This window comes from Nansenia antarctica (assembly GCF_963989245.1).
Source record: "Nansenia antarctica genome assembly, chromosome: 17".
Taxonomy (NCBI): Eukaryota; Metazoa; Chordata; class Actinopteri; order Argentiniformes; family Microstomatidae; genus Nansenia; species Nansenia antarctica.
The window spans coordinates 10,903,199-10,916,760 of NC_137687.1; the positions used below are offsets into that span (position 1 = coordinate 10,903,199).

Below are 13,562 nucleotides of genomic sequence, written 5' to 3' on the forward strand. Positions count from 1 at the left end.
TGTTTAAATGTTGGGAGGGTGTTGGCCTGTCTGATGTGGTTCTGTACTACTCAAATGCAGGATAGAACATGCACCTTTTCCTCAATATCGGCCGATGATGAGAACCGACTTACATATTGACGTTTTCATACTGAAAAGCAGTGATGGAACGTTGTCTTGGCAGCTAGAAGAAATGTGACAGCAGCTGGTGAAAGCGGTGAACAAGTGGGGGATTACTCACCGAATCCGTCGCATCGCAATGTTTTGGCTCGACTAGCGAGTGTGTCATTGATCTTGAACAACATTGAAGTGTATTTACATTTTTCGGAATAAAAGACAGAACATTTTCATCGGTCGGCCCGACTTGTTCCCGCGTTCATTAGCTGCTGTCACAAACACCACTGCGTTAGGTCACTAAAGCGATACTTTTACACACTATTTTACACATTATAGTCAGACGGTTCCTTACCTTGGAAGTAAGTGGGTCAAGAGAAACTGTTTAGAGTTTGTTTAAACAGCCATCACTAACTTCAGCTAAATTTAGCCACCACTTACAAAAACAATGGGAGTGATTGGGGGGGGGGGGGGGGAATGTTCGGCATTTGTGACCAAATCACCTCAAAGTCACTTTCAATGAAGTCTCAGAGAGTTCATTTGAGGTAGTTTGAGGCCACAAATGTCGAACTGTAGCTAAAGGTTTTGTTAGCGGTGGCATAGGTTTCTCCTGGTCCATAGACTACTTTCAAGGTGAGGAACGATTTGACTATACGTTTTTAAAATAGTGAATTATCTCTTTAACACCTGTTTTAACTTTTTTCCCAAGCCTAGACCCCTCACCCCCCACTGACACACACACTCACACACACACACACACACACACACACACACACACACACACACACACACACACACGCACACGCACACACGCAGGCTACAGGGAAACATTGAACAAGTTCATCAGAATGTTTCGAACCACATCAAAATGATACTGCCCGGTGTCAAACATGTTTTCCACTAGTTTCACCTGAAAGCAAAAGCCCCTTACAGCAGAGAACAAGAAAGATAGAACACAGGGAAGCTTATTTGGAGTGCCTCAGACAAATATGGACATATTATCGCTGCAGGCGAAAAGGTTTCCAAAGAAGTTATTTTAGGAGACGTCCAGGTGAAATATATCATCCTCTCCCTCTGGTAAATCAAAAGCTTGCCTGCCTCACGACAGCAACACAGCAGAACACAGCAAAAACCAGAGCCATCTGTGCCCCAGACTTCTTCGTGTATTTGGACCTGATTCAGGGTTTGGAGACTGCCGCACCGTGACATTTTCCGTTTTCATCCCGCCTCCCTTCCCCCGCCCACCTCCGACAGCAACCTTCAGGCAAGAATGTTTAACCGATGAGATACTTGAATACTTGGGCTCGATGCTTTTTCTATTTGCTTTGGACTTGCGGGGAGGCCTCCATATTTGGCAAGGTATCGTAGCTTTTTTCCGGTAGTATTCTGATACATTACTGGGGGCGATGGCAGCACAGAGCAGCTAAGGCAGATTATGCCCTACTACCTGGAAACGTGCTGACAGCAGAGGAGGTGTATACTGTTAACTGGAGGCCTGCAACCCACTGAAAACCCAGAAACACCCACCTACATCCAGTAGACAGTACTGTACTGCGTTCACAGTGATAGGGTTATGAAAGCCCCCGAAGCTATGTAGTGGGTCTCCTGGGTTGACGGAGCTAATAGGTTGGTGTGGTATGGTGTGATATGATATGATGTGTGTGTGTATGTGTGTGTGTGTGTGTATGTGTGTGTGTGTGTGTGTGTTTCTCCAGGGTTGATGGAGCTAATGGTTGGTGTGGTATGGTGAGATAAGATAAGATATGATATGGTGTGTGTGTGTGTGTGTGTGTGTGTGTGTGTGCGTGCGTGCGTGCGTGCGTGTGTGCGTGTGCGTGTGCGTGTGCGTGTGCGTGTGTGTGTGTGTGTGTGCGTGTGCGTGCGAGTGCGTGCGTCTATACCTGGGCAGTCTGTCCAGCAGGGTCTTCAGCTCGTCACACACCAGTTTGACAAGTCCGCTCTTGACGTTAGTGTAGGACACGTCGATCATGAAGATAAACGCCGGGGGGCTTGCAGGCTTGTTGTTCTAAGAGGGGGAGAGGAGGGGGGAGGAGGGGGAGAGGAGGGGGAGAGGAGGGGGGGGGGAGGGGGAGGAGGGGGAGGAGGAGGGGGGAGGAGGGGGAGAGGAGGGGGGGAGGAGGGGGGAGGAGGGGGGAGGAGGGGGGAGGAGGGGAGAGGAGGGGAGAGGAGGGGAGAGGAGGGGAGAGGAGGGGAGAGGAGGGGAGAGGAGGGGAGAGGAGGGGAGAGGAGGGGAGAGGAGGGGGGAGGAGGGGGGAGGAGGGGAGAGGAGGGGGGAGGAGGGGGAGAGGAGGGGAGAGGAGGGGGGAGGAGGGGGAGAGGAGGGGAGAGGAGGGGGAGAGGAGCGGGGAGGAGGGGGGAGGAGGGTGGAGGAGCGGTACATAAGTGAATGCTTGAAACCCTAACCCCTCTTCACCTTATTTCCTCTTATCCGAAGTAAAGGAAAATAGCTTTTTTTGGAGAGATAGTATTTTTTTTACACTGAGACATACACAACTGTAAACTATGTTTCATAAAATAGCACGTTGGCCAAAGGTCAGACAGATAATACTATACACAAACTTGAAAATTGAAGACTTCCTGTTTGAAGCCACTTATCCCCTGATCTTTGAAATCCTATTCCCATTATATAACTAACATTGGTCAATGGGCTCCACTTTTTTGCCAACCCAATTTACCGCTTGTACTCATGTTTTGCCCTCTCTCTCCACCCCCCCTTAAGCTGTGTTTTCAGTTTTCAGTTCCTAGGCTGCAGCTTGCTTGAATCTTGGAACAGTTAGGGGTGACTAGGAGTGACATCCACACATTCCTAACAAATGGAGGGCATTGTGGGATGGGGAGAGACGGTGGATTGGTTGTTTTGTTTCCACGGTTACAGTCTGTGACGGGGGGACTCACCTCTGAGGAGCTTTTGTTTAAAGCTGGGCCGGGGACTGGATTTCCAAATATTAATAAACAGACTGAAGATACACATCGGGGCTTAAGTAGTGAAACATGGCATCGCTGCTGCTCACTCTTACACTCAAACATCCATCCCACATGAAGGCTCCGACAGAACAGAACAGAACAGATTGAGCTCTTTGGCTTTATTGTGGAGGTCTCAGTAGATAGCTGCTTTAGAACACGTTATTGCTTGCGCTCTTGTGCTACAATCTAATCATCTGGCGCTGAATAAAATGCAGGGTGTCTGCCAAGAGGTGAACCCCCCCACAGCTCCCTAGTCTAGTAAGACAAACTAGAGACCCCCCGAAGAAAACCACTGAGACTGTTATGTGTACAAATCACTCTGTCCATATATAACATCTTTAGGATGACTCACTCTAGACATTTAAAGATCTGTTAGTGCTGTCAGCTTTTTTTTCACAGATTTCTGCCTCTTTCTGTCAATGCACAGGATATGCCATTGGGAATTATTGACTCTTATTCCCTTGTTCCCTTAACAGGGCAACATTATGTTTCAGTGGATTCATACTTCATAGCCTGCTGAACCATGCAAAGACTGCGGTAAAAATGTCACTACAACTACAACTGAGAAATAGTTAGCACACAGTGGTGGTCTCTTACCTTGCAGTAATCCAGAGTGGCGGAGAACTCGTAGGACCCCAGTGAGAGCTCAGGCCTCTCGTAGAAGTCCACCCTTCGGCCCATGTGGTCCAGATGTTGGAAATAAAACGCTGGCACTGGGAGAGAAGGAGAAGAGAAGAACATTTTAAGCAGTGGTGACAAAAGATGACATCACCGAAATATTGCAACAGGGATTGTCAAATCGGCAAACTATCAAATCTGGTCAGACATTATGTCCAAAATATGGAAAACTACCCACGACTAATAATTAAAATCTTACACAGAGGCTAACGCGAGTTATCAAGAGTTACAAATTACAGCAAATTGTCAACGAATGCATACGTTACGTACGGAATCTTGCTGTCATATAGATCTCTGACAAAAAAAAAAATTTGGTCAGAGATATCTTTTTTTCTCTCTTCATTTTGCTGGCCAAGGAGAAAGTGATTACGCTATTAGCCAGCTTTCTAAAGCAGGGCTTACGCCGTGTGTGCCAGTGCGTGTCAAGGCCAATCGCTTCTCCACAGTCAGGACTTCAACAGTGCTTACTCAGGGCCTTACTCAGGTGCTTACACAGGGCCTATCGAGTGCTTACAACTCTGTCTTTTAGCCTCCTCTACCCCTCTAGTCCTTACGGGACCAAACTGGGCTGGGAGTGCGGTTAAGAGCAAGGCCGAGGCATTCTTATCATCCAAGTACTTTAGTTGGCTAAAACACTTGGTGGGTGGGTGGCAGATATAGATCGCTGTAACTACACAGTCTAATTTGTTTGAATAGCTCTCACACTAGTGTCAGTCCTAGGCTTACTACTTTTGAAAATGTTATAGGAGGGTCTCTCCTTTTATTTATTTTTATTTCATGTACACAGAATAACACATACAGATAGTGACCTCCGGTACAGTACATGTCTACTGCCTGTCATGCCTGTTTCTGGTTATCCGGTATTGCCTTGAGGCATTTTGAACCTTCTGGTTTAATCAGTCTTCGGTCTTAAGCAGAACATGCCCTTCAAAGTTTAGACAGAGCAGTATTTCACAGTAGCGCCTTGCATGGTAGCTTGCTGCCATTGGTGTGTGAATGTGTGTGTGAATGGGTGAATGAGAGGCCGTTGTAAAGCGCTTTGGAGCAGCAAAAAAGGCGCGCGAAAGTGCAGTCCATTTACCAAAAATGATTATACCCCAACCCCATCTGGTTATCGTCGGCTGGTGTACCTTCATTGACACAGTTGCAGAAGCCACACTGGTATCGGCGTCCCCCGTCGATGAACTGCATGTAGGGACACATGTAGGCCTTGCACCGGTTGCAGCGGATCGGGCCAGTCTCTCCGTGGTTCACGATATAGAGAGGCGTCTGGGCCGCAAAACAGCACATAGGAGACGTATTGTTAGTTATTCTATTAAGTCTAGAACAGCTACGCAAATCCACCAGGACTTAGGAAAAAGGTCCATTACAGTTTATCACACTGGCCTACAGGGCATGGTCTTATCTATAAAATGGCATATTCAAGCTCAACTGGGACAATGTTGTCTTTTATAAACAGTGTTATTTTTGCGGCAGTGATTAACAGGAGCTAAGCTCTGCAGACAGACAAAGCCTTGGTGTTCTTTTTCCCTCTTGTGCCTCGAATACAAAACTTGCAGTGAAACCAAATACAGTATGCTTATAAACGTGGATGTGAAAAGAAAACACACTAATATGTTTCAACAAGCTCGAGTTCCATCAAGGGACAGTTTTTTGCTCATGTATACCACCCACACATTTGCGCCACACATTATTTCAGTTTAATCTCTCCACGTACCAATCATTTCATACCACATGTACATGAAGGATATACATGAGTGCATTTGTCTGTGACAGTGTGTTCGTGCATAGCTCATGCTTTGTTTACGTATAGATGAAGTAGGCTATTTCTCCTGTTGAGTGACAATGGAAGAAACAAATCGTGAGCTTAGAATGATAAGGTTCTATCTCCGTTTAGGGTAGTTTAGAGATATTGAGCGTCAAAGTTTTTACATTCCATTATGTTCTGTGAGATGGAACCTTTGTATTTTATTAATTACTAACTCAAAAATGTCAACATTTAGAAAATAACACCACACAGGCGTTAATAAACACCTAATGGATCAGATTATGTAAAAAACTCAATTTTGACAAAAATGGAGATAGAACCTTATAATTCTAATGTCACGAAATGGAGAAAGCAGGTTATATACTTCCCTGGGCCACACGTGCACACCCACAACCCGCACAAGCTCTGTACACTCACATCCATAGCCTATACTGTACACAGTGCAAACAGATAGCAGTATACACCTGCTATATACAGACATGTGCACACTCAAACAGCATGCCTAAGATGACATGATAGATTTCATAAGACACTGCCAAGTCCCCGAGATGCCATGATCTAAATTGCCTTGGCAACCTAAAGACATGTCATGAAGATGAATTACAATTCAATCTAATCTTGATCACTACTAGATCCAATCTGAAGTCACTTTAATCTGAAATACCCCAACGACAACACCAGTAACGCCCCCTCAGTTTCTCCAAGTTCTCGGAGGTAGGATTTACACCACCAGTATATTAACCAGGACTGCGTGTTTCTCATGAAGCTTCACGGCCATAAAACTCCACGTGCAGACAGACGTTACTGGCAGCGCCAAGTAGCTTTATTATTAGAACAGTGCATACAAGGGGGACCTGAAGTCGAACAGTAAAAACTGTTTATAATAATCGTGAGTGCACTGCGAGGGTAGTGCAATACAAGGGGTTAGGCTCATGAAAGCCTATGCGGTGAGGTCATTCATTCCAAGAAATCAAACTCTGATGCTAATGCTAACATGCTAACACAACATGGCGGATGTGGTAGGGAATCTATACAGAGAGTAGATTAGGTTCTACCATGGGACTATGGGCTTGTACTGGGCGATCCCTCCCTAGCCTGAGAAGCCAATGTGCAAAGTTGAGTGCTTTTGTATAAACCCCTTTCATCTTCTGCGGCCCTAACAGATCTGACATTAGCTAATTAGGTCCTCGGTGAGACACAGAGAAGAAAGCTAACATTGCCTAAAAAGGCCTTTTGGCGCCTGTGACAAGGGAGAGGGAGTAGAATATCTAAAGGAAAGATTTCTTGGACCACACAGGATCCAAATGGAGATGGTCTATGGGACTCTTTTACTCTTTTACAGCACTTTGGACACACATTTTCAAGGGAAACCGTAGGAGTTCTTGACTTATCCAAGGATAACTGAAAACTGCCCACACGTTTTTTTTTCTTTTCTTCCCTTCCCTTTCTCTCAAACATGTCTACAGTAACAGTATATTTTGGTTGATAGGTTGTAACAACACTGAGTTTGGTTATAATATGAAACATAATCTCCGCAAGACATCCACAGACCGTGGCCTACCTCATTCTTTGGCACGGCGGCGAGGGGTTTGATGATGGCGGCTAGAGGCACTTGGCACTGCTTGGCCAGGTCGGCGGTGCAGGGGAAGGAGTAGGTGGTGCATCGCATGAACCTGGGGCTGGCATTCCCTAGGGAGACCAGAAGAAAGGTTTTTTTGTATGATTTATTTTGTAACTAAAGTCACAGATTACTAATAATAACAATAATAATTCATTGTATTTATATAGTGCTTTTCCAGGGCTCAAAGACACTGACAATATGGGGGAAACAGAAAACACAGAAACAACAAGCAACAGATAACATTATAAACAACAGAACACAGAGTTAACAAACAGGCACAGGGAACAATTAACACAGCAATGTCCAGGGGGGCATGGGGGTGGCAGGGTTAGGGGAGATGGTTAGGGGTAGGGAAGGTTGTATGCATGGGAGAACAGGTAGGTTTTGAGGTGGGATTTAAAAGTGGAGAGTGAGGGTGAGTCTCTGAGTGGCTGAGGGAGAGAGTTCCAGATTAGCCACTTATCGTCCTAGTAAATGATATCCACACTCAACAACAGCAGTCAGCAAGAACAAAAATGTTTATAATAATTATATTATGTAAAATGTGAAGGGCTAATGCTTGATGACAAGTAAACCAGAACACAATCTGAAGCAATAACGACCTGTAAATGACGGGTGTGGCATAGCTTTAATGAGATCAAAGTTTGATTGTGTAAAGTTTATCTCATGTTTGGAAAAGCACTTTTACTTTCTGTTACTGTTTAAATGCGTTTTAGTGGTACTTAAAGGGACACTTCAGAATATATATTTTTTTTTAAACATTATATTCATTATCTTCAGCATCATACCAGTGTCTTCATGTTGTAACATTTTCATTTTCTATGTTCTGTAGTCAAAAAGATATTGAGAAAAGGTCCTAAGAAAATGACTATGATGTCATTGGGGGTTAATTGTGTACGTTTTACATTTACATTTTTGGCATTTAGTAGACGCCTTATTCCAAAGGCATAATCGATACATTTGACTAAGCAAGTAACCTAGTAACAACAACCATGTAACTAGCGAGTAATCTAGCTCAGGCCAGGGGCCATTGGCAGTCGTCGTGATAGAAGAAGAAAGAATGAGGGGTAGTGGTGGTGGTCTAGTGGATAGTGAGTTGGACTTGTGATCAGAAGGTTGTGAGTTCAAATCCCGCCTGAAACCACACCACTGCTAGTGTGCCCTTGAATAAGGCACTTAGCCCTCAGTTACTCCAGGGGGAATGTCCCTGTAATTCGTAATTGTAAATCGCTTTGGATTAAAAGCGTCTGCTAAATGGCAAAATTATTATTATAATTATTGAATGTATTACTTTTTTTTTTAGACACTGGAGAAACAGTACAAGAGGGCAGTAGAAATATTAGATGGAAATGTTACCTTGGTCCTGTACTGTGTAGTCGGTGGTGACCAGGGGAGGGACTTGACCCCTGAGGTTCGTGGTGTAGACCTGACCCCCTCGCTTGGCTTGGTCGTCTTCGATGACTTGTGTCTAAACAAGAGAGGTACAGCCCAGGATGAGTGAAAGCTCACTGTGGTGGGTCATTTTCTCAACAAACAAGTTAGATTGGACAGAGATTTCAGTCTGTTCAGATCTGTCTGTTTTACTTTGCTGTGTGTGGTTGGCAGACATATTGTTATCTTTCTATTTTCTCATGCTGACATGTATTTACCTCACGTTAATCCCAACATCAGCAACTGTGTGGCAATGTCCATTTCACTGTTTGTATTCGTATGCATTCAAAATAAGGCAAACTCGCTCAGTCACATATTCACCCAAACTACAATACATAACGCAAATTCCAATATTTAAAAAAAGCCTAAAATGGCTTTATTTTGAGATCTTGTAAAACTTTTATTTTTTATTTTTTATTCCTTTCAGCTAGAAATGTGGAATGGCATGTCAGTATGTACAAGCATCAGATCTCATGAGTATAAAGCCCAATGCACACAGCGTGCGATTTCTGTTGCACGACAACATTCCATTGTTGTCATGAATGGAATCGAATTTTCGCCGTGCGATTAAAATCGGGGCCGTGTGCATTGGGATGCGATGTTCTCATAGACTTCCATTCAAACTTCAAAATGGAATGTTGTCGTGCAACAGAAATCGCACGCTGTGTGCATTGGGCTTAAGATACACGTTCTACAGCAGCATGTTTGGATACTGGATTCTGATTGGCTAGCAACAGTGGTAAATACCCCAACAACCCACAGTTCAGACGGCATTTCCAGTATCAATGCGCCTCCCAATCAATCTGATTAAGAACACCTGTGCTGACCTACAATGCAATCGTGGATCTTGTTTATGGGACTATATTCTGTGGCGGATGACTGTAATGACTGTAAATAACTGAATTTAATGTTAAAAGTGTGTATTTATTTTTTATATTATGTGGTGGCTGTTGTAGAAAAGCAATTTATCATTCGAGGGCGGGGGTTGTGGACTCATTTACCACTGTACAGGGTTTTCCTGCTCGGCTTCGCCTCGTGCCACAACCCTGTACCAGTGGTAAATGAGTCCACAACCCCCTTCCTCTCATGGTAAATTGCTTCCATACTCACTGGGCTGGGGATGGAGTCAGGGTCCAGCTTCTTCTGAGGTGGGCCGGCCATGTGAGCTGGACCTCCAGGGCCTGCCATGTGAGCTGGACCTCCAGGGCCGGCCATGTGAGCTGGACCTCCAGGGCCGGCCATGTGAGCTGGACCTCCAGGGCCGGCCATATGGGCTGGTCCTCCAGGGAAGGAGGGCCCCCCAGGGAAGCCTGGCTGTGGCCCTGCCATCTGGCCCGCGAACTGACCTGCAGGGGGGAGTAGAGAACACAGACATCATGCCACAGTGTAAGACACTGGTGACCTGCACCTGGGGCCGGTTACATAAAGATAGACCCAGTCTTAAGGCCAATGCACACAGCGTGCGATTTCTGTTGCGCGTCAACATTCCATTTTGAAGTTTGAATGGAAGTCTATGAGAACATCGCATCTCAACACACACGGCCCCGATTTTAATCGCACGGCGAAAATTCGATTCCATTCATTTTGAAGCTAACATTTGCAAAATTTGACAGTGCGACAAAACTCGCACGCCGTGTGCTTTGTCCCATTCAAAATGAATGGAATCGAATTTTCGCCGTGCGATTAAAATCGGGGCCGTGTGTGTTGAGATGCGATGTTCTCATAGACTTCCATTCAAACTTCAAAATGGAATGTTGACGCGCAACAGAAATCGCACGCTGTGTGCAGAGCCCTTTAGACTTAGATCTCACTTTAATAAAGATAGACCCAGTCTTAGACTTAGATGTCACTTTAATAAAGATAGACCCAGTCTTAGACTTAGATCTCACTTTAATAAAGACAGACCCAGTCTTAGACTTAGATCTCACTTTAATAAAGATAGACCCAGTCTTAGACTTAGATCTCACTTTAATAAAGACAGACCCAGTCTTAGACTTAGATCTCACTTTAAGAAAGATAGACCCAGTCTTAGACTTAGATCTCACTTTAATTAAAGATAGACCCAGTCTTAGACTTAGATCTCACTTTAATAAAGACAGACCCAGTCTTAGACTTAGATCTCACTTTAATGAAGATAGACCCAGTCTTAGACTTAGATCTCACTTTAATAAAGACAGACCCAGTCTTAGACTTAGATCTCACTTTAATGAAGATAGACCCAGTCTTAGACTTAGATCTCACTTTAATAAAGATAGACCCAGTCTTAGACTTGGATCTCACTTTAATAAAGATAGACCCAGTCTTAGACTTAGATCTTAGTTTAATGAAGATAGACCCAGTCTTAGACTTAGATCTCACTTTAATAAAGACAGACCCAGTCTTAGACTTAGATCTCACTTTAATAAAGATAGACCCAGTCTTAGACTTAGATCTCACTTTAATAAAGATAGACCCAGTCTTAGACTTAGATCTCACTTTAAGAAAGATAGACCCAGTCTTAGACTTAGATCTCACTTTAATGAAGATAGACCCAGTCTTAGACTTAGATCTCACTTTAATAAAGACAGACCCAGTCTTAGACTTAGATCTCACTTTAAGAAAGACAGACCCAGTAGACTTAGATCTCACTTTAATAAAGATAGACCCAGTCTTAGACTTAGATCTCACTTTAATAAAGATAGGCCGAAACAGCTACACCTAGCTACACCTTGCGGCGGAAGATCTGAGAGATCAACTCCTTTTTCTTCTGCTGAAAACGTATGTATGTTGGAGGAATATAATGTGGAGAAAGTTATACTACTTAGAAGTTGGGGAAAAAAAGTAAAAAGTAACTTAAAAGTTAGCACTTTTCCAACTGACACTTAAGGCTGACTCGTTCCCATAGCAACACATCTCTTAAGTCAGGGGGAAGGTGGCTAACTTTCTAACCTCAAAATAAGTCAGCCATCATTTTGCAACAGGCAGTCTTAATCAGACTGGTCTAACCTGAGAATATAAGACTAGTCTAAGGCTTAGACCGGTCTTAATCTATGTTTATGCAACCGGCTCCTAGCAATCCTACTGACCAACAAATACACAAAGCTATATGCAACAGGTTCAACTACTCCCAAGACCAGCTTGAATCAATGTTGAAGTTACACTGGGAACTGTTAACTGGAAAAATCCTGTAAATTGATTGGTTGTTGGGTTAGGGTTAACCCTTCAGGTCTTAAATATAACCCTATGGTACAGGGGATGCTGCACCTCACTTATACTTCAGTGAGGAGGGTAGCTACTGTTGATAGATTGTTATGCTAATATTAAGATTCAATGCTAGCAGACTTGCCTTGCTAAAAACTGTCTGTACCTTTTAAAATAGAAAACACTGTGCAGGTCATTATGTTAACTGGCCTAACTGTGTGGATGGCATTGTTGACTGTTATGTCATTCGATTGTCCTACAAAGACACTTACATTTAGATATAGTAATCAAAAAATTTATTAGCACTCTATACTTTCTTTTATTTATTTTTTTGTTTCTTTTTATTTTACTACTCGATCTTTTTCCGTTTGTAAAGCGTCTTTTGAGTGTCTAGAAAAGCGCTATACAAGTCTAATGTATTATTATTATTATTATTATTATTATTATTATTATTATTATTATGTACCTTGTTGCTGAGGGTACCCTGGTGGTCCGACAGGGCTAGGTCCAGGCGGTTGGAACCCACCAGGACCAGGTCCAGGTGGTTGGAACCCACCAGGGCCTGTAGGGGGGGGTCCAGGGAAGGGTCTGCCCATGCCTCCCATAGGTGGGGCTCCCATAGGCATGCCGGCGAGGGGGGACTGTGGGGAGGCCATCAGGGGCGACTGGGGGCCTTGGGGCAGGGGTGGGTGACCCATGGCTGGGGGAGGGGCGGTCTGGTAGGGCTGCTGGGCCATTGAGCTAGGGGGAGGCTGAGGGCTCTGCATGGGCCCTGGGCCTAAAGACAATAAGAAAGAGAATAAATACCCCAAAATATATACAGGGTTCCCACACCTTCTGAAACATCAAATTCAAGCAGCTTTCACGTTTCAACGTTGTTGAGAATCACAACACAAACTTGCTAGTAAAGCCAAAATACTGCAGCGCAATGGATTAGGTGAGTAATCCCCACTGCTACCTAGTTAACTAGAACACTAGTTTACATTGTTAGCAGGCTCACCAAACAAGCTGTGTTAGTTGACTAGCGATGTGTCTTAGATTTTCAACAACGTGGAAATGTATTCACATTTTTCGAAAGAAAAGTCTGATCGTTACATCGGATCCCGACATGAGGACCAAAGCATTAGAACGTGTCACACATGATTAAAACCTGACACAGCAGATGAGTGGAGTCTCTGATGAATCAATGATATACATTGAATATGAGGTTAAAAGGAAAGCCAAAACTACCTGTATAAGCGCACACTTGTGTTGACAATTCAATAATCAGTAGTAGTTAGCCCTCCCAATGACCTGAGCCAAATGTTGTGTTTTGCATTTTGGGTTATAATCCTGTTTACTTTTCAATTAGTCTGGGAATTTGTTTGCTTGTTAAACAGTAAGCCACACCTCACTACTGTCAATAGTCTGGAGTTTTACAAACAGTGATAAGTGAACATACTGTATCCACCCAGGTTGATGGCACCCATCTGATTGGTCAGCTGCTGTGCAGGGGGAGGGGCCTGTGAGGCCATGTTGTGGTAGGGAGACAGAGGGGGCTGTCCATAAGGGGCAGACGCAGCTGGGGGGGCAGGGTACCTGAAGGAGGGTCAATAATTATTCAAATGTTATCTTCCAATTTGTTTCAGCAAATAAGTGTTGAGCAGAGCAAAACATTTATTACAATAATTCGACAGCGTGATTTGTATTGTCCCTTGTCTTTAACATTACAAATGTTTACCCACTATCTGATTGCATGCACCTGAGTGAAGGTTATTTAAGCGTTATGGAACAAGAAGCGTAATATGAAAAGATGTGTCAACATTC

At 44.0% G+C, this 13,562-nt stretch overlaps 1 protein-coding gene across 1 annotated transcript in view; it reads right to left on the reverse strand.

Annotated features, from left to right (window-relative positions):
• Positions 1-13,562, reverse strand: part of sec24d (SEC24 homolog D, COPII coat complex component) — a 34,083-nt gene that overhangs the window by 17,711 nt on the left and 2,810 nt on the right. Inside the window, 8 exon segments of the mRNA XM_080547625.1 lie at positions 1,995-2,119; positions 3,676-3,791; positions 4,887-5,025; positions 7,086-7,213; positions 8,502-8,613; positions 9,687-9,922; positions 12,223-12,534; positions 13,198-13,334. Of these exon segments, the coding sequence (XP_080403751.1) occupies positions 1,995-2,119; positions 3,676-3,791; positions 4,887-5,025; positions 7,086-7,213; positions 8,502-8,613; positions 9,687-9,922; positions 12,223-12,534; positions 13,198-13,334 (1,305 nt within the window).